The following is a 22,007-nucleotide window of genomic DNA, read 5'->3' as shown; positions in this document are numbered from 1 at the left end:
CAGAGGACAAACACCCTCCTGGGATGTGCGTGCACTCTCATAGGGCAGATGGGAAGGAGTTGTCATACTGAGAATACCACCTTTTAACCTTTAAAGGAGTTTCCCCCAAATCACTTGCTATTCCGTATCCTTGGGATAGAGAATCATTTGCTTATTGCTGGAGGTCTGACTGTTAAGACCTTAAAAACTGGTATCCGCTACTCCATTTGTTTGTAGGACTGTATGAGAAAGCTGAGTACAGCATTCTACTATTTCAGCTAGTCCCATAAACAATGACTGGGGTGCAGGTCAAGCATATGATCCTCTGCTCCATGAAAGTCGGAGCTGCAGAGTCCTGATCGCAGGATCACTGGAAGGCCCCAGTGGTCCAACACCCAGCGATCAGCTAATCGTGATAGTTGTGAAAACTTCTGCCACAAACAGGAATATGTTTTTCCTTTTGTACGAGTGCAAAAATCGCAGCCCATGTTCTACAGTGGCTCTATCCATCAGGATTATGAAGGGATCGAGGGCTACTTTGAAAGCTGTCACCCTTTCATGTAATCCAAAAGGGCTGCCAGGGTGCCACTGCATCAGTAAAAATCCAAGCGTTTATTAGGTAAAATTAGAAATATCTTAATCTCTGTGCACACGCAATAAAAAAATAAATAAAAATATATATCTAATATATAAAGCTGAATGTGTGTGTGTATATGTGTGTATGTATGTGTGTGTGTATGTCCAGGATTGGCATCTGCACCGTTGCAGCTATAGCCACAAAATTTTGCACAGTCACACGTCTGGACCCCGAGAGCATCATAGGCTATGTTGTGAGGCGAAATTTTAACCCCGCGCTTTCCAATTCACCAAACAATTTTGCCCCTATCTACATAATGGGGAAAAAGTGAAAGGAAAAATGTTGGAGGCAAATTAACAGCTGCCAGATGTGAACAAGGGGGACTTAAAGAATGAGAGCGATGGCGCCAAACAGTATATACTGTACATTTGCTAAGGTGGGGCCCCGACATGGCATACTCACCACACACGGGGATATAAACACACACACAAAATGCGCCACACACTACCACGTGCTTGAACACATATACCACCCTCAGCGCACATTTCACTACACATACACCAACCTCGCCACATAAAAGTCGAAACACAAAAGTCGCTGCTCAAAACTGGCACACGCGCAAAACTCGCCACATGCAAAACTCGCCACACGTGCAAAACTCACCTCATGGAAAACTCGCCACACGCAGAACTTGCACACGCGGAAAAATTGCCACATGCACAAAAGTTGCAACACATGCAAAAGTTGCCTCACACAAAACTTGCACATACTCAAAATGCACCACACATAAAACTCGCCATGCGCAAAACTTGCTGCACACAACTTGCTGCACTAACCCTTCACATGCAACTCGACACACAAAAAGTTGCTACACGCATGTCACCACACAAAACTCATCTCACAAAAGTCGCTACATGCATGTCGCCACACGCAACTCAACACACACAACTTGACACATGAAACTCGCCCTAAAACACACACAAGTCTGGTATTATCCTTCAAAAATAAAAATCTGATTAATAAGCAGACAAACTACAAGAGCAACAACTGTACCATATAGGAAATACGGCAGCTGTCAGTCACATGACCGGTCTATTATGTGTATGTGTGAGCTAATATATACTGCCAGGGGGGAGGGCTTCCTGTTGGCTGGGGATTTATCAGGCTGCCGATTTAGCTTACAAATACTGAGGTAAAAATACTGACCAAATAACATGTGAACGAGGTCTAATACAGGAGGAGATGACACACACGTATATACTATATACAGGAGGAGATGACACACAGATATATACTATATACAGGAGCAGATGACACACAGGTATATACTATATACAGGGGAGATGACACACAGGTATATACTATATACAGGAGGAGATGACACACACATACATACTTGATACATGAGGAGATGACATACAGGTACATACAATATACAGGGGAGATGACACACAGATATATACTATATACGGGAGGAGATGACACACAGGTATATACTATATACAGGGGAGATGACACACAGGTATATACTACAGTGCCTACAAGTGGTATTCAACCCCCTGCAGATTTAGCAGGTTTAATAAGATGCAAATAAGTTAGAGCCTTCAAACTTCAAACAATACCAGGATTTATTAACAGATGCATAAATCTTACAAACCAAAAAGTTTTGTTGCTCGGTTAAATTTTTATAAATTTTAAACATAAAAGTGTGGGTCAATTATTATTCAACCCCTAGGTTTAATATTTTGTGGAATAACCTTTGTTTGCAATTACAGCTAATAATCGTCTTTTATAAGACCTGATCAGGCCGGCACAGGTCTCTGGAGTTATCTTGGCCCACTCCTCCATGCAGATCTTCTCCAAGTTATCTAGGTTCTTTGGGTGTCTCATGTGGACTTTAATCTTGAGCTCCTTCCACAAGTTTTCAATTGTGTTAAGGTCAGGAGACTGACCAGGCCACTGCAACACCTTGATTTTTTGCCTCTTGAACCAGGCCTTGGTTTTCTTGGCTGTGTGCTTTGGGTCGTTGTCTTGTTGGAAGATGAAATGACGACCCATCTTAAGATCCTTGATGGAGGAGCGGAGGTTCTTGGCCAAAATCTCCAGGTAGGCCGTGCTATCCATCTTCCCATGGATGCGGACCAGATGGCCAGGCCCCTTGGCTGAGAAACAGCCCCACAGCATGATGCTGCCACCACCATGCTTGACTGTAGGGATGGTATTCTTGGGGTCATATGCAGTGCCATCCAGTCTCCAAACGTCACGTGTGTGGTTGGCACCAAAGATCTCGATCTTGGTCTCATCAGACCAGAGAACCTTGAACCAGTCAGTCTCAGAGTCCTCCAAGTGATCATGAGCAAACTGTAGACGAGCATTGACATGACGCTTTGAAAGTAAAGGTACCTTACGGGCTCGTCTGGAACGGAGACCATTGCGGTGGAGTACGTTACTTATGGTATTGACTGAAACCAATGTCCCCACTGCCATGAGATCTTCCCGGAGCTCCTTCCTTGTTGTCCTTGGGTTAGCCTTGACTCTTCGGACAAGCCTGGCCTCGGCACGGGAGGAAACTTTCAAAGGCTGTCCAGGCCGTGGAAGGCTAACAGTAGTTCCATAAGCCTTCCACTTCCGGATGATGCTCCCAACAGTGGAGACAGGTAGGCCCAACTCCTTGTTAAGGGTTTTGTACCCCTTGCCAGCCTTGTGACCCTCCACGATCTTGTCTCTGATGGCCTTGGAATGCTCCTTTGTCTTTCCCTTGTTGACCATGTTTGAGTGCTGTTCACAAGTTTGGGGAGGGTCTTAAATAGTCAGAAAAGGCTGGAAAAAGAGATAATTAATCCAAACATGTGAAGCTCATTGTTCTTTGTGCCTGAACTACTTCTTAATACTTTAGGGGAACCAAACAGAATTCTGGTGGGTTGAGGGGTTGAATAATAAATGACCCTCTGAAAAAACTTTTCCCAATTTAAAAAAAAAAAATAAACAAAGAAATAACATTCTTTTTTGCTGCAGTGCATTTCACACTTCCAGGCTGATCTACAGTCCAAATGTCACAATGCCAAGTTAATTCCAAATGTGTAAACCTGCTAAATCTGCAGGGGGTTGAATACTACTTGTAGGCACTGTATATATAGGGGAGATTACACACAGGTATATACTATATACAGGAGGAGATGGCATACAGGTATATACTAAATACAGGAGGAGATGACACACACATATATACTATATACAGGGGAGATGACACACAGGTATATACTATATTCAGGAGGAGATGACACACTGGTATATACTATATACAGGGGAGATGACATACAGGTACATACTATATACAGGGGAGATGACACACAGGTATATACTATATACAGGAGGAGATGACAGGTATATACTATATACAGGGGAGATGACACACAGGTATATACTATATACAGGAGGAGATGACACACAGGTATATACTATATACAGGAGGAGATGACATACAGGTACATACTATATACAGGAGTAGATGACATACAGGTACATACTATATACAGGGGAGATGACACAGATATATACTATATACAGGAGGAGATGACACACAGGTATATACTATATACAGCAGGAGATGACACACAGGTATATACTATATACAGGGGAGATGACACACGTATATACTATATACAGGAGGAGATGACACACATATATACTATATACAGGAGCAGATGACACACAGGTATATACTATATACAGGAGGAGATGACATACAAGTATATACTATATACAGGAGGAGATGACATACAGGTACATACTATATACAGGGGAGATGACACACAGATATATACTATATACAGGAGGAGGTGACACAGGTATATACTATATACAGGAGGAGATGACATACAGGTGCATACTATATACAGGAGGAGATGACACACAGGTATATACTATATACAGGAGCAGATGACAAACGTATATACTGAGGGGAAAATGAGAGGTGTGAGGTGAAAATAAGGGGTGTGAGGTGAAAATGAAAAGATGTGAGTGCAAAATGAGAGGAGTGAGGGAAAATAGTGAAATGATCGGAAAATGACAAGTGTTAGGGGGAAATGAGAGGAGTGAGGGGGAAAATGAGAGGTGTAAGGGAGAAAATGAGAGATGTGAGGGGGAAAATAAGAGAAGTGAGGTTCTATAACTAACCATAGATATTTATTATGCCCAGGCAGCGCCGGGCTCTTCAGCTAGTGTGTATATATATATATATATATATATATATATATATATATATATATATATATATATATATATAATCTAAATCTCTCACAATCACACCAAGGCAACACATTTCTAACCGCTGCAGTTTTTAGTTTAAGCCTGATAACTCCTCTAGGGCAGAGATATACATACCTGGTCACCAAATGGACCCGAATGGACTGTAGCATTTCTTTAGTTATATGTTTCATAGTGTAACCAAACAGAAGCATTCTATGGAAACAGGGATCACCATGAATAGAAAATATTTGTATTGAAACATATAGCAAACAATTTTTTAAAAACAATTAAAGTGAAGCATCACATGAAAAAACACTAATAACCCGAAATCAGACTAACTATCCCATGCCTCTCAATCAACCAACCATCTAAAGTCTAATAGATTTAATATCAAATAGAAGACGAAGAGGAAATTTGCATATGTTGTCAGCAAACAATAACTGAAGAAAAAATATCTTGAATGGAGAGAAAATATATGGTAGATATTGTCATAAACTGTCAGTATATATTGATACCAAAATATTTTGATAAAAAGGTCACAAGCACCAACAGTAACCATAGCCTGCCGAAACTTGTGAAATACAAAGTGGTAAACACTCTAGAATGCATGAAAATTTACATATCAAATAAAGTACTAATAGCAATATAACATGTACTGTAGACACCAAATACGTGCACAAAAAGACTGTACAAGCTAATGAAAAGCTGTGAGCTGCATAATGGTGTCAAGAGACAGAAATCAAATAACTTCTGAATTCCATGGTGCAGCAAAATCCTCAATTAGCACACGGATGGCAGAGAGCAACAGGGCATGAGTGCCCAACACAAGCCGCCTAAAAGACTATGGCTTCTTCAGAGGTCTAAGGCTGCCGTCACACTAGCAGTATTTGGTCAGTATTTTCCATCAGTATTTGTAAGCCAAAACCAGGAGTGGGTGATAAATGCAGAAGTGGTGCATAGGTTTCTGTTATACTGTTCCTCTAATTGTTCCACTCCTGGTTTTGGCTTACAAATACTGATGTAAAATACTGACCAAATACTGATAGTGTGACGGCAGCCTAAGGGATGTTTTAAAGTATATGCACAGAGCCATGAAGTTGTATCTAATTGTACCTAACAAAAGCTTGGAGTTTTACTGATGCTGTGGCCTGTTGGTGGTCTCTATGGATTACCCTTGTGCTTTGGAGCGGAGTTATCCTGCACCTGGCAGGTGAGCTGATTGGATTCCTTCTTCACTTGTCTTGCGCAGCTGTCAGTAGAAAAGTAGCTGCACATGCTCTTTTTACTCACAATTACTTATATGGGGGTTCTGAAAATAGGTGAGCAGCAGGCTGAATCCTATCTGGTTCCTGAGATCGATGGCTTTATCCATATGCCATCAGACATTTATGGTATATTCTGTGAGTACACCATTAATGTTTGTTATGGGAATTATTTTTTTTTATTGGCTAGAATTGGAGAATTAAATTTTTAATCTGGGCTTATTTTTTTTCCGTATAAAGTTGGGTGAGAAAGTGTTTGCCCCCTTCCTGATTTCCTATTATTTTGCATATTTTCACACGACTGTAAGAACAGTTTGTTTTAACCAAAAACAATTATACAACTAAGATAGGTGGGCTAATTGCATACATTTCCCCCCACCGCAGGTTCAGCTTGGGTATGGTGTTTGGTATCCTCGCTATGTTCGGATCCATGATTCTCTTGGGGAGAACACTGCTACAGACTTTAAATCAGATGATGACAGATACTCCCGGACCTCAAAATGATCGCATGCTCCAAGTTGTGGTCAGTACTACTTAAATACAGCTAAAGCAGTCATAGCATACTCTGAATGGAACCAGTCATTAAAATGTACTGTCCATAGAGTGGGCAGCATGTTATAGACCAGGAGAAGCTGAGCAGATTGATGTACATGTCTGTAGGAAAAGAGACGCTATCACTCAAAATGTTTTCATTTAAACCTCTGCGCAATTTGGGTTTAGGGACTGACAACTAACTCTGTGCATTGTCATATGGAGAAGGATGTCAGTCATGGAGTAAGACCGCCCACTGGACTCTTAAACCTACACTCTACAGAATAAGCTATTAGTTCTTTTCCATCTATTACCACAAATCAATAACTGCAGAGATGAGTTGTTAGAAATTAAAATATTATTAAAATTGTCTTTTATCTGTGATATTTCTGTAATGTTATTGACATTTCACAAGTTTACTTTTACCATTAGTGTAAAGAAGCTTTCACACTGCAAGATAATGATGAACGAGTGTTGTTAATAATGGTCGTTTCACGATTATCTTATGTAAACAGGCTGCCGATCACCCGAGGAACAAACGAACCGCGATTGTACTTGGTTGGTGCTGACAACGCTATTTAAGTCATTGTCCTCAGAAGGTTATCATCTTAAAATGTGATTTAGAAAGTATTATCGTCTTCTGATTTGAAGTCATGTTATGAATGATGTAAATCAAAGACTCAGGCCATTTGAGCACTGGCAGCGCCCCCGATGTGAGCCATGATTGAAACTACGGTAGCTAATCCCAGGTAGATCCAACCTGTGTGTATAGAGGATCCATCAGCTAGTTGTCCATAACCAGAACGTGGAGCAGATGTTCCTCGCATGCTTCCTTGCTAGCACCTAGGTGCCAAACCAAAGGTGAGAGAAGGTGAATAGCCCCAGCCACTATGGCTCTGAAGAAAACAGTATTTTAATGTTACGTTGATAATAATGAGTTTGTCCCTATCTATGCATATATCCATGATCTGTGGGTAAAAGTGTTGTTAGCTGGTAACCCACAGCAGTGCAACATCTCCACAAATTCTGGATATATATTATATTCATGATTTATGTTGATAGAATTCCTGAAGTATGTTCGATAAGATGACGGCCGTATTCTTTCTCTAGGAGGTTCCTTGGGAAAATTAAGACCCAGAGTAGAAATTAGGGACAAAGCTGAGGTTTAATCGCTCCCAATCAGCCGTCCTCCTCTGACCTCAGCAGAGTGAGGGGTCTAGTAAGACCCTTTATAACAGATCATCTACAGAATATAATTTTCAGACCCCAGGAGAAGCCACATGTATTTCAGATCTGTCCATATTTCATCCGACATTCTCCTCCTACAGAAGCTGACATAAATTCAATTTGTAAGTTCTATCTGTATTTTATACCTTTTGTTTTATACTGTTTTTGCCTCTATGTATTTCCTTTTCTTATTCCATCTGTTGTAATCTTTTTAACAACTGTACTCTTTTTGTATATTAAATCTAAAATGTAATATGTTTGTTCTTTGCTGCTCTAAGCGTACCTACCAGTTCTGAAGGGGGTGAGAATAGCTATGATTTGTTACCCTGTGTATGCCAGAATGCAGGAAAAGTACCTATCAGGTGCACGGGAAAGCTGGGTGGAGTGTGATCCAGGGCAGGCATCTCACTGGTCTGTCAAAACGGCGAGAGGTGGCAGTGAAAAGTGCATGGATGTGAGAACTGGCGATGGGGTACGCTTACCTCATTGGTAGCCTATTTTTGGAAAGCGTAGTCCCCTTTACAGTAGCATCAGAGGCATGTGGGCTGCGAGTGAGAGGTGTTTATGACTTGTCACATAAGGCGTCTATCGGAACAGCTGAAATGGCTAATCCATGGAAGTGCCCCAGACCGTACCCCATGTTCTTCAAGCATGCATGGGTATGCCCTAACAATTAGTACCCAGTCTAATGTACTGGCACATACATACATGGCAGGACATTATCATTCAATAACTAATCTCAATGAAAGATCCCCCTGTGATTAAAAATATAGAACTAAAAAAGTTATGTGTAAAATAAATAAATAAAATAAAAAGCTAAAAAAAAAATCAGAACAACAGAATTTCTTCATTTTACCAAGAGTAAGATTTATCATATAACAGAATTACCCGCCTTTGCACAGGTCTATTTGGTGTGAGTGTTTGTTTTTTTTGAGTGTTGGTAAACACTTCATGTGCCACCATATTGGAGTTATGTGCAGAGGTTTGATGTCCCTCTAGTCACTTTCTTAAGAGACTTGAATAAAAATTTGCTTTTGTATTTATTTATTTTTTTGTAAATATGTTGAGAACGATAGGTCCTAAAGACCTGAAACCGACTATCAAACCTTCGGAAGCACGTTATTTACCCCTGTGCCAGATTTGGTGCAGTCACTTAGCCGTGCATAAAGAACAGACAATAGAAAATCCTTTTTCTATACTGTGTATAACTCAAAGAAACAACATAATAGCCTTATATTTTCTATCGTCTCAATGTAAATACACTTCAAACATCATTTATGATGATCTGTCTATAGCATAAGAAAAAATGTAAAAAAAAATTGAGGAGTTGTGTTTTTTTAGCACATTTTTTTTTTTTTATGAAAATGAATATAAATCCTATACATCATTGGTTAGTCTGCCGTAAGGGGGTAAAATACCCCCAAATCCCACCCAGTGATCATCTACTATATAATTGTCTAAGGGGTACTTGTCCTTCTGTCTGTCACGGATATTCATTGGTCGCGGCCTCTGTCTGTCATGGAATCCAAGTCGCTGATTGGTCTCGCCAGCTGCCTGTCATGGCTGCCGCGACCAATCAGCGACGGCCACAGTCCGATTAGTCCCTCCCTACTCCCCTGCAGTCAGTGCCCGGCGCCCGCTCCATACTCCCCGCAGTCACCGCTCACACAGGATTAATGCCAGCGGTAACGGACCGCGTTATGCCGCGGATAACTCACTCCGTTACCGCCACTATTAACCCTGTGTCACCAAGTTTTTACTATTGAGGCTGCCTATGCAGCGTCAATAGTAAAAACATCTAATGTTAAAAATAATAAAAAAAAAAAAATCATTATATACTCGCGACGCTCCGGTGACCGGTCCATGCAAGCGGCACGTTCCGGTGGCAAGGATGGTCTGCGAGAAAGACCTGCCATGACGTCACGGTCATGTGACCGCGACATGGTCATGTGACCGCGACGTCATCACAGGTCCTGCGCGCGAGAAGGAGGCGACAGAACTACAAGGGGCCTTCGCGGAAGGTGAGTATATGTTTATTTTTAATTTTTTAACCTGTGACATACGTGGCTGGGCAATATACTACGTGGCTCTGCTGTATACTACGTCGCTGTGCAATATACTACGTGGCTCTGTGCTGTATACTACGTCACTGGGCAATATACTACATCACTGGGCAATATACTATGTGACTGGGCAATATACTACGTGGACATGCATATTCTAGAATACCCGATGCGTTAGAATCGGGCCACCATCTAGTAGAGATATAAATACATATACGATTTGACAGCAGAAAAAAGAGGCCCCACACTGATCACATACTAATCCAAGACACTGAAGACATCGGTACCATTTTGTCACGTACGTGTTTAAACGTGGATGTGTGAATGAGGCCTAAGTGTAAATCCAGTCATTAAAGGGGGTCTGTCCACTTCACCAATAAATCAGCACTAGTGTGGGGTAAAGGCTGAGTCACACATAACGATATCGTTAACGATATCGTTGCAATGTCACGCTTTTGGTGACGTAGCAACGATCCCGCTAACGATCTCGTTATGTGTGACAGCGACCAACGATCAGGCCCCTGCTGGGAGATCGTTGGTCGATGGGAATGATCAGGACCTTTTTTTGGTTGCTGATCACCCATTGTCATCGCTGGATCGGCGTGTGTGACTCCGATCCAGCGATGTGTTCACTTGTAACCAGGGTAAATATCGGGTTACTAAGCGCAGGGCCACGCTTAGTAACCCGATATTTACCCTGGTTACCATTGTAAAAGTTTAAAAAAAAAACAGTACATACTCACATTCTGATGTCTGTCACGTCCCCCGGCGTCCATAGGGTTAAAACTGCTTTCGGCAGGAGTGCTGCTAATATGCATGCGCTGCTGCCGAGAGCTTCCCTGCACTGAATGTCTCAGCGCCGGCAGTAAGGCTAGTTTCACACTAGCGTTTACTGCATTACGTCGCAAATCCGTTTTTTTGCCGAAAAAACGGATGCGTCAAAAAATTGAAAAACGGTGACAAACGTATGCCACGCATCCAGCATTTCGACGGATCCGTCGCAAATCCGCTAAACGTTTCCGTCGAAAATACTGGATGCGTTGCATACGTTGTATCCGTTTTACCATCCGTTGTATCCGTTTTTCCGACGGATCCGTTTTTAAAAGGGGAGGCTCCCAAAATTTGATTGGCTACTGGAAAATTTGAAAAACTATATAGTACTGTATTTACAGCCCATCTTTGTGGGTTTTAGTTTTGTGGCAGCGATGGAAGGTGTTCTTGGGAGGATTGCTAGTTTGGTTACCGACGTTATCTTTGAGACAAATCGCCTGGATATCATAGTGCGGGAGAAGGAGGCGGCAGCGGAAAGGCGTAGGATGCTTCTGCAGCAACGGAGACGAAGACGAATGTGGATTCATCCGATTAATCAACTACGGATGACCCGGGGTGTCCAGTCCACTCTGTACCTGGAGTTGCGGCACAATCCACACAAATTCCACAACTACGTGCGGATGAGGATTGAACATTTTGATTTTTTGCTTGCAAAACTGGAGGATGTCATCCGAAGACAGGATACAAGGATGAGGCTTGCCATCACACCGGCGGAGCGGCTGATGGTGACCCTGCGGTAAGCCTCTTTTTTTTATTTCATTGCTGATATTGAATGTTATATTACATGCTGCAGAAAATACTGCGCTGGCATATTGCGCACTATTTTCTGCAGCATGTAGTTTTGGTTTTCTTGGCGGACATTCAACTGCTTTATTTAAATGTCATTGCTGATATTGAATGTTAACAGACTGCAGAAAATACTGTGCTGAAATATTGCGTTGCATTTTCTGCAGTTTTTTTTTTTTTTGGTTTTTTTGGGTTTGATGACATGCAACTGCTTTTTTCCTGTCATTGGTCATTTTGAATGTTATATTACATGCTGCAGACAATACTGCGCTGACATATTGCGCACTATTTTCTGCAGCATGTAGTTTGTGTTTTCTTGGCGGACATTCAACTGCTTTATTTAAATGTCATTGCTCATATTGAATGTTAGATAACAGACTGCAGAAAATACTGCGCTGAAATATTGCGTTGCATTTTCTGCAGTTTTTTTTTGGGGGGGTTTTTTGGGTTTGATGACATGCAACTGCTTTTTTCCTGTCATTGGTCATTTTGAATGTTATATTACATGCTGCAGACAATACTGCGCTGACATATTGCGCACTATTTTCTGCAGCATGTAATTTGGGTTTTCTTGGCGGACATTCCACTGTTTTTTTACACCGGATTCATGCTGGTTTTATTGGGTCTCCTGTCATTTTAAAAAAAATTAACAGTGCCATATTATAAAAAATTGCACAGACAAACAATTTTTAACATTTTTTTTTTTTTTTTTTTTTATAAAGTTTCCTAGCTACGGGTGAATCTATGACTTCGCTCCATTATCAGTTCAGGCTGGGCATTTCAACTATCTCTGGAATAGTGAAGGACACATGTCGGGCTGTTTGGACCACTTTGCAACCAGAGTATATCCCCCAACCATCCACGGAAATCTGGTTGCGAAGTGCTGAAGAGTTTCAGCAAATTTGCAATTTCCCTAATTGTGTGGGTGCAGTTGACGGGAAACACATAAGGATTGCGAAACCGGCAGGAACAGGATCGGAGTATTATAATTATAAGAAGTATTTCTCCATCGTCCTTATGGCTATTGCAGACGCCAACTGCAGGTTCCTTGCCGTGGACATTGGAGCGTATGGACGGTCCAACGATTCGCAAGTGTTTAAAAACTCTCCGATGGGTCGTTGCCTTTATGGAGAGAGCTACGATTTCCCGCCAGCCAGACCACTGCCAGGAACAAATGACCCAGCCCTGGAATATGTCTTTGTAGGTGATGAAGCCTTTCAACTGTCGCTGCACCTACTGAAACCGTACAGTAGCCGGAACTTAAACCATACCAAGCGGGTCTTTAATTACCGGCTTACTAGAGCACGAAGAGTAGTGGAGTGTTCCTTTGGCATATTGACGGCGAAGTGGCGAGTTCTGCTGACGGCTATCAAGCTGAAAACAACAACTATAGACGAGGTAGTTAAAGCCTGTGTGGTGCTCCACAACTTTGTCCTGTCAAAGGAGCCCGTTTCTTTGGATGATGAAGAGTTGGAGACCACCTTGTGGGACTACCGCAGCAGCTCGGTTCGCTCTACAAGTTCAGTTACAAGGATGAGGGACCAGTTTGCCGATTATTTTGTCTCACCTGTCGGGCGGATCCCGTGGCAAGACATGATTGTGTAACCTGTTTCCCATGTGTAACCTGTTTCCCATGTGTTTTGGTTATGTAAAAAAAGTGTTTCTGCCCCCCCCCCAAAAAAAAAGGCCCAAAAGCGTGGTTTTCTTGCTAGTAAAACCATTATGTTATACCCTTTACATGTCTGGTGTTTGTTTTTATTAAACCTTTTTTTATTATATTACCTTAATAAATCCACACACACACAAAGAGTAGAATTGTAATCCGAATTTTATTTTAACTCTTTTTTTTTTTTTTTTTTTTTTGTTTTGCAAAAAAAATATATATATATTTTCCAACATTTTTATAGAAAAATTAGAACATTTTTTAGAATCTTATTTACACACTTTACAAATTTTCAAAGTGTTGGGTGGAGATATGAGAGGAGGATGTGCCGGAAGGTTGGACCACGTCGATAGGTGGGGAAACCCTACTTGTTTGGGGTGCAGTGGAAGTGGGGGTTAAACCAAGAGGCTGACCAGAGGGGGGTGGTGTTGGGGTAGGTGGAAGAGAAAAGTTCAGTAAGGAAAACATTGGGGAAGTAATTTGGTCTAGGGGCCGGGATTGTTGTGGGGACTGGGTCGGGTATTGTGACTGGGTAGGGTAGTGGGAGTGGCGTGGGGTTTGGTAATGGTGCTGGTGTGGGGATTGGAGCTGGGTTTGGTAATGCTGCTGGTGTGGGTATTGGGGCTGGGTTTGGTAATGGGGGGTATGGTGTGGAAATGGGGCCTGGTGTGGAATTGGAGTGGAGGTGCGGTGAGGTGTGTGGGTCGATTCATTAATGGCCTGCAGTGCAGCATTATGGCAGGTATTCATTACCCGCATCTGTTGCTCAAAAGAAAGCTTCTCCATGCTCATGAGCATGGATTGGAAAAAAAGGTTGGCCGGATCGGGACTTACAGCTGAATGCAGCCTATCCAAGCGACTGCTGGTTTCCTGGCTTGTTTCACTGATGCGTGATTGCACCATGTTGAAACCAGCAGTCACTTGCTCTCCCAAAATTTTGAAAGAGCCTTGGAAGGATGCATTCAGGTGTAAGAACTCAGGAGCATAGCTCCTTTCCTGACCCCTCTGGCGCTGCCGCCACGAACCTAATGGTGGTGTCGAGGTGGCAGGATCAGAGGGGTGGGGTAAAGGGAACGCTAACTGTTCAGCATCAGATGCGAGCAATGAAGCCTGCAATAATGCTCCACTGCTTGGGGCGGATGAAGTGGAGGGGACAGAGGGGTCAGAGGAGAGGACAGAGGGGTCAGAGGAGGGGACAGAGGTGTGGGGCCTACCGACGTGGCCCTCAGTGGCGGACTCAGGAGGGATCGCTCCAGAGGGCGCAGAGGAAGATGCAGGCGCCCGGTGGCTGGAGAAGGTGCTGTGAAAGAAAAAACAAATGAAATTAATACATTGGAATGAAAAAGCCCTGACTGAAAGCAAACTAAGTAGACAGGTTAACATGGTTATTAGTGGGCTGTAGAATACTTACACTCTGCTTAGCATTGTTCGCCTCAGGAAGGAGAGGGCCTGGCCATATTTATATTTGCTCCTCTTCCTTCCTGCAGAGCCACTCGGGGCCTTCATCTCATCATTGAATTCCCTCTTAAAGCGATCCCTCAGTGACCGCCACCGCTTCCTAATCTTTCCAACTGTGAAGACAAGAATCAAAAGAAAAAACCAAAAATTGGTAAATGCAATACATTACAGTCAGCTCAAAACATCACTGGAAAGTGAATACTTACCTAGTTTGCTCTGCTGCTGAGGATGAAGGCTCTCCCGCCTTGGAAACAGGTTGCGACACACTTCGTCCCAGAGCCGACGGGTGACACCGGTATCAGCATGCCTGCGGTCAGCCATGTTCCACAGCGGCTCCCGCTCGCGAACCTCCTCGATGAGACAATCGATGTCAATGTCATCATCATCATCCTCCTCTTCTGCGGGAGCACGCTGTGAAGCCTGTGTCAAAAAAAAAAAAAAAAAGGAAAACAAACAAATTAGTACACTGAAATACTAAAGTACCAATAGAATCCCCCTCCCCCCCAAAAAAAAAACTCACTGATGGCCGACCGTGGCGACGAGTCCGCCGACTCTGGGACTGTCTGGGAGAGCCTTCAGCGGCAGCAGCAGGAGCAGCAGCAGCAGCCTGAAATGAAGGAAACAAATTCTCAGTTAAGGTAGGCAGGTGTTTAGTAATCTGTTTTGTGTATGGTGCAGTGTGATGTGCGAAGCAACTGTTTCACCACTACTTACACTTGGTTCCTCCTCCACTTGCATCTCTCCACCCGTCTCGCCCCCTTCTGACAGCTCCTCATCTGATTCAGCTTCCTGTTGAAACATAATGTATGCATGTAGTTATCCATAAAAATTTAATTTAAAGAAATTTAAAAAAAAAAAAAAAATTTGTGTTAACTTACCGATACACGCTGTTGCTGTGGAGGAGGGCTGTCAGAAGAGGACATCGTTTTGTGGTCCTGGTGGGCAGTGGCTGTGTCCTGGTGGGCAGCGGCTGTGTCCTGGTGGGCAGTGGCTGTGTCCTGGTGGGCAGCGGCTGTGTCCTGGTGGGCAGCGGCTGTGTCCTGGTGGGCAGCGGCTGTGTCCTGGTGGTTCTGTAAGTTAAAGACACACTTGCAATCTGCTCGACACATTGAAGTAGCAGATTGGGGTCTTCAAAACTTACTTCTAGCTCTTTAGCTGTGGTCCTGGTGGGCAGCGGCTGTGTCCTGGTGGGCAGTGGCTGTGTCCTGGTGGGCAGCGGCTGTGTCCTGGTGGGCAGCGGCTGTGTCCTGGTGGTTCTGTAAGTTAAAGACACACTTGCAATCTGCTCGACACATTGAAGTAGCAGATTGGGGTCTTCAAAACTTACTTCTAGCTCTTTAGCTGTGGTCCTGGTGGGCAGCGGCTGTGTCCTGGTGGGCAGTGGCTGTGTCCTGGTGGGCAGCGGCTGTGTCCTGGTGGGCAGCGGCTGTGTCCTGGTGGTTCTGTAAGTTAAAGACACACTTGCAATCTGCTCGACACATTGAAGTAGCAGATTGGGGTCTTCAAAACTTACTTCTAGCTCTTTAGCTGTGGTCCTGGTGGGCAGCGGCTGTGTCCTGGTGGGCAGTGGCTGTGTCCTGGTGGGCAGCGGCTGTGTCCTGGTGGGCAGCGGCTGTGTCCTGGTGGTTCTGTAAGTTAAAGACACACTTGCAATCTGCTCGACACATTGAAGTAGCAGATTGGGGTCTTCAAAACTTACTTCTAGCTCTTTAGCTGTGGTCCTGGTGGGCAGCGGCTGTGTCCTGGTGGGCAGTGGCTGTGTCCTGGTGGGCAGCGGCTGTGTCCTGGTGGGCAGCGGCTGTGTCCTGGTGGTTCTGTAAGTTAAAGACACACTTGCAATCTGCTCGACACATTGAAGTAGCAGATTGGGGTCTTCAAAACTTACTTCTAGCTCTTTAGCTGTGGTCCTGGTGGGCAGCGGCTGTGTCCTGGTGGGCAGTGGCTGTGTCCTGGTGGGCAGCGGCTGTGTCCTGGTGGGCAGCGGCTGTGTCCTGGTGGTTCTGTAAGTTAAAGACACACTTGCAATCTGCTCGACACATTGAAGTAGCAGATTGGGGTCTTCAAAACTTACTTCTAGCTCTTTAGCTGTGGTCCTGGTGGGCAGCGGCTGTGTCCTGGTGGGCAGCGGCTGCGGTCCTGGTTTATCTGTTATATGTATAATGGATCTATAGTTAGACCACCCCCTGAACTAGGTAATGTTCAATGATAAACACCCTACTAAAATGATGTCAGAAATGTTCATACAGGTGAACACCAAAACCCCCCCAAAAAGTTGCACGTTATACCATTCATTTCCATGTCCCAAAAAACAAAATTTTTTAATGTTAACACCATGAAAAAATATATTTGACACATTTTATTTAAAATAAATAACCTCTCCCCCCCCCAAAAAAAAAAAAAAAATACTTTACAGGTTAACCTTTATTAAAAAAAATGAGCCCTCAACCAACCCTGTATTGCATGTGTAACCATTGGTACATACACCAGTTTTAAATTTACCTTTATGAAATAATACTACGGACATTTTTTTAATAAACATTTTATTATAATTTTTTTTTTGCACTTTTTTTTTTAAAAATCACAAGGAGCTGACATGCTCTTTATTTTAAATACAAGTACTTCAACTGCAAATGGTTATAACTGTAATAAAAAAAAATTCAACACTTTTATTAAATAGAAAAACCCCACACTCACACATTCAAACCACAAGCTGCACACCGCTAGACTTTTTTAAAAAACACATCAGATTTAAAAAAAAAAAAAAAAAAAAAAAAAAAAATTTAAACCACATGCTGCACAGACCACTATACAGTCAATACATCAGAAAAAGGCAAATAACCTATTACAGCATGGACAAATGCACATGCAATCAACAAGACGTACCCAAAAAACATGCATGGTATGTGTCCACATTCAGGATCGCATCAGAATTTGGGCAGGATTTCCCATCAGTATTTGTAAGCCAAAACCAGGAGTGTAAAAATTAGGTAAAGTATAATACGAAAACAGGCACACTTTTGCTTTTATCACCCACTCCTGGTTTTGGCGTACAAATACTGATGGAAAATCCTGACCACATCCTGATGCAATCCTGCACATGGACACATACCCTCCCACATGAACAGGCATAAAATTGGCAAAGGCATAATATGGTGCAGGCACATGGTACAAAAGCACACAGCCGTCCAAAAATGCACACATACACATGCACGCACATAGCTTTATGCAAATACACATATGTACAACAAAGGCAGAAAGGTGAAACCAATCAGAAGACGCATACACACACACACATACAAAAGGCTGACAATCCTTTGGCTGAAGCAGCAGGTCTTCACAGTGGCTGGCATCATGGTGGATCTGGACTCTAGCATGGCACTGGCTGGTGCAGGACGATGGCAGGCCTCAGGTTCTCTTCAGGTTTTAAGCTCTTGCTGTAGTCAGTAGTACCTCATACACACAGAAATGCACAGGCACACAGATGCACACTAAAATTGCAATACTCACACTGGCTATGGTGGCTGGAGTCTTGTAGCAGGATGTCTGGAGTCTTGTGGCAGGATGGCTGGAGTCTTGTGGCAGGATGGCTGGAGTCTTGTGGCAGGCTGGCTGCAGTCTTGTGACAGGCTGGCTGGGGTCTTGTGCTTGGCTGGGGTCTTGTGGCAGGCTGGCTCTTGCTGGCAGGCTTCTTTGCTTCTCTGTGTCTTGCTGGCATATGTGGGGTTCAAGGCCCAGGCCAGGTTTATATAGATTTGGGGGTGTCTGACCAATTGGCAACAAAATACTTCTTCTGAGCATGCTCAGTGTAAAAAAAACGTATTGCAGCGCTGCATTGCGTCGTACGACGTGTCCCGACGCATCCGTCGCTCATAGGCTTCCATTGCAGCCAACGACGTATGCCGCAGGATGCGTCGCGACACGTTTTTTAGGCGGAGACAAAAAACGTTACAATCTACGTTTTTTTGAGACGACGTGTCGCCAAATTTCGACGCATCCGTCGTAAAACGTACACGACGTATGCCAATCCGTCGCCATACGTCGCCAATACAAGTCTATGGGAAAAAAACGCATCCAGCAAAAAGTTTTGCTGGATGCGTTTTTTCTGAAAAAAGACGTTTTGAAACGTAATGCAGTTAACGCTAGTGTGAAAGTAGCCTAACAGCGGTGACGTCACCGCTGTGCTCTGCTTTACGGCCGGCGCTGAGCAGCATGCATAATAAGATCTATGGGCTCTAAGCTTCACTGTACAGAGCAGCATGCATAATGAGGTCTATATCCTCTAAGCTTCACTGTACAGAGCAGCATGCATAATGAGGTCTACAGACTTTAAGCTTCACTGTACAGAGTAGCGTGCATAATGAGATCTATGGTCTCTAAGCTTTACTGTACAGAGCAGCATGCATAATGAGGTCTACAGCCTCTAAGCTTCACTGTACAGAGCAGCATGCATAATAAGGTCTACAGCGTCTAAGCACCACTATACAGAGCAGCATGCATAATGAGGTCTACGGCCTCTAAGCACCACTGTACAGAGCATCATGCATAATGAGGTCTATGGCCTCTAAGGACCACTGTACAGAGCAGCATGCATGAGGTCTACGGCCTCTAAGCACCACTGTACAGAGCAGCATGCATAACGAGATCTACGGCCTCTAAGCTTCACTGTACAGAGCAGCAGGCATAATGAGGTCTACAGCCTCTAATCTTCACTGTATAGAGCAGCATGCATAATGAGATCTACGGCCTCTAAGCTTCACTGTACAGACCAGCATGCATAATGAGGTCTATGGCCTCTAAGGACCACTGTACAGAGCAGCATGCATAATGAGGTCTACAGCGTCTAAGCTTCACTGTACAGAACAGCATGCATAATGAGGTCTATGGCCTCTAAGCTTCACTGTACAGAGCAGCATGCATAATGAGGTCTACGGCCTCTAAGTTTCACTGTACAGAGCAGCATGCATAATGAGAGCTACGCCTCTAAGCTTCACTGTACAGAGCAGCATGTATAAAGAGATGTACGGCCTCTAAGCTTCACTGTACAGAGCAGCATGCATAACGAGATCTACGGCCTCTAAGCTTCACTGTACAGAGCAGCATGCATAATGAGGTCTACGGCCTCTAAGCTTCACTGTACAGAGCAGCATGCATGAGGTCTACGGCCTCTAAGCACCACTGTACAGAGCAGCATGCATAATGAGGTTTATGGCCTCTAAGCTTCACTGTACAGAGCAGCATGCATAATGAGGTCTACGGCCTCTAAGCTTCACTGTACAGAGCAGCATGTATATGAGGTCTAAGGCCTCTAAGCTCCATTGTATAGAGCAGCATGCATAATGAGGTCTACAGCTCTAAGCACCACTGTACAGAGCAGCATGCATAATAAGATCTATGGGCTCTAAGCTTCACTGTACAGAGCAGCATGCATAATGAGGTCTACAGCTCTAAGCACCACTGTACAGAGCAGCATGCATAATAAGATCTATGGGCTCTAAGCTTCACTGTACAGAGCAGCATGCATAATGAGGTCTACGGCCTCTAAGCTTCACTGTACCGAGCAGCATGTGTATGAGGTCTAAGGCCTCTAAGCTTCACTGTACAGAGCAGCATGCATAATGAGGTCTACAGCTCTAAGCACCACTGTACAGAGTATTATGCATAATGAGGTCTAAGGCCTCTAAGCTTCACTGTACAGAGCAGCATGCATAATGAGGTCTACAGACTCTAAGCTTCACTGTACAGAGCAGCATGCATAATGAGGTCTACGGCCTCTAAGCTTCACTGTACCGAGCAGCATGTGTATGAGGTCTAAGGCCTCTAAGCTTCACTGTACAGAGCAGCATGCATAATGAGGTCTACGGCCTCTAAGCTTCACTGTACAGATCAGCATGCATAATGAGGTCTACAGCGTCTAAGCTTCACTGTACAGAACAGCATGCATAATGAGATCTACGGCCTCTAAGCTTTACTGTACAGAGCAGCATGCATAATGAAGTCTACGGCCTCTAAGCTTCACTGTACAGAGCAGCATGTATATGAGGTCTAAGGCCTCTAAGGACCACTGTACAGAGCAGCATGCATGAGGTTTATGGCCTCTAAGCTTCACTGTACAGAGCAGCATGCATAATGAGGTCTATGGCCTCTAAGCTTCACTGTACAGACTAGCATGCATAATGAGGTCTATGGCCTCTAAGGACCACTGTACAGAGCAGCATGCATAATGAGGTCTACGGCCTCTAAGCACCACTGTACAGAGCAGCATGCATAATGAGGTCTGCAGCCTCTAAGCTTCACTGTACAGAGCAGCATGCATAATGAGGTCTACAGCTCTAAGCACCACTGTACAGAGCAGCATGCATAATGAGATCTACGGCCTCTAAGCTTTACTGTACAGAACAGCATGCATAATGAGGTCTACAGACTCTAAGCTTCACTGTACAGAACAGCATGCATAATGAGGTCTACGGCCTCTAAGCTTCACTGTACAGACCAGCATGCATAATGAGGTCTACAGCCTCTAAGCACCACTATACAGAGCAGCATGCATAATGAGGTCTACGGCCTCTAAGCTTCACTGTACAGAGCAGCATGCATAATGAGGTCTACGGCCTCTAAGCACCACTGTACAGAGCAGCATGCATAATGAGATCTACGGCCTCTAAGCACCACTGTACAGAGCAGCATGCATAATGAGGTCTACGGCCTCTAAGCTTCACTGTACAGAGCAGCATGCATAATGAGGTCTACGGCCTCTAAGCTTCACTGTACAGAGCAGCATGCATAATGAGGTCTACGGCCTCTAAGCTTCACTGTACAGAGCAGCATGCATAATGAGGTCAACGGCCTCTAAGCACCACTGTACAGAGCAGCATGCATAATGAGGTCTACGGCCTCTAAGCACCACTGTACAGAGCAGCCATGCATAATGAGATCTATGGCCTCTAAGCTTCACTGTACAGAGCAGCATGCAGAATGAGATCTAACTTAATGCCTCTTTTAATAAAGAACAATTCACTAAAGAAAAGGACAAAAATCAATTAAAGACATGACAGAAGAAATAGCAGGCATACTTGCAATACCATGTCCAGACACAAATGCACAACAGGATGCAGCAGGACCCCCATAATAAATGTGGAGGCAGCACAAGTGCAAAATAGTAGCAAAACAACCACTTACCAACCCTCCAAACATCAAAATGCACATAGCATTGTATAGCCCCCACTATTACATCAGGTGGGCTGCTAGTACCATATGTGCACCCCCAGGACAGACACCACACGTTACCCAGCCACCACTGAAGGGTGGAAACCTGGACTTCCTCTGCCACAGCTCTCCGGATTTCCATTCGCCTTTAATTTTGTGAGAGGAGTGATAGGCTCCTG

General features: G+C 43.8%; 2 protein-coding genes across 2 annotated transcripts in view; one reads left to right on the top strand and one right to left on the bottom strand.

The window, feature by feature from the left end:
• Positions 1 to 22,007, top strand: part of MBTPS2 (membrane bound transcription factor peptidase, site 2) — a 110,806-nt gene that overhangs the window by 7,031 nt on the left and 81,768 nt on the right. Inside the window, exon 3 of the mRNA XM_077294608.1 lies at positions 6,451 to 6,589. Coding sequence (XP_077150723.1) covers positions 6,451 to 6,589 — 139 coding nt within the window. The remainder of the gene's footprint in view (positions 1 to 6,450; positions 6,590 to 22,007) is intronic.
• LOC143815439 (uncharacterized) lies at positions 12,746 to 15,374 on the bottom strand. Its single transcript, XM_077294607.1, has 5 exons — positions 15,340 to 15,374; positions 15,146 to 15,232; positions 14,832 to 15,045; positions 14,579 to 14,738; positions 12,746 to 14,467 (listed from the first exon to the last, which is right to left on the bottom strand). Exons 1-5 carry the CDS (start codon positions 15,361 to 15,363, stop codon positions 13,450 to 13,452), a joined length of 1,503 nt encoding a protein of 500 aa, XP_077150722.1. The 5' UTR covers positions 15,364 to 15,374; the 3' UTR covers positions 12,746 to 13,449.

Source organism: Ranitomeya variabilis, chromosome 3 (assembly GCF_051348905.1).
Source record: "Ranitomeya variabilis isolate aRanVar5 chromosome 3, aRanVar5.hap1, whole genome shotgun sequence".
NCBI classification, from domain to species: domain Eukaryota; kingdom Metazoa; phylum Chordata; class Amphibia; order Anura; family Dendrobatidae; genus Ranitomeya; species Ranitomeya variabilis.
The sequence above is the reverse complement of the archived record's forward strand: the minus strand, read 5'-3'. Positions and strand labels throughout refer to the sequence as shown.

Excerpts from the sequence above, each read along its gene's own strand:
- LOC143815439 (XM_077294607.1), bottom strand. The coding sequence starts at position 15,363 with ATGCAAGTGGAGGAGGAACCAAGT. Across the intron at positions 15,233-15,339 it reads AAGTGGAGGAGGAACCAAGT|GCTGCTGCTGCTGCTCCTGC; the intron begins GTAAGTAGTGGT and ends CCTTCATTTCAG. Across the intron at positions 14,468-14,578 it reads CGAACAATGCTAAGCAGAGT|CACCTTCTCCAGCCACCGGG; the intron begins GTAAGTATTCTA and ends TTTCTTTCACAG.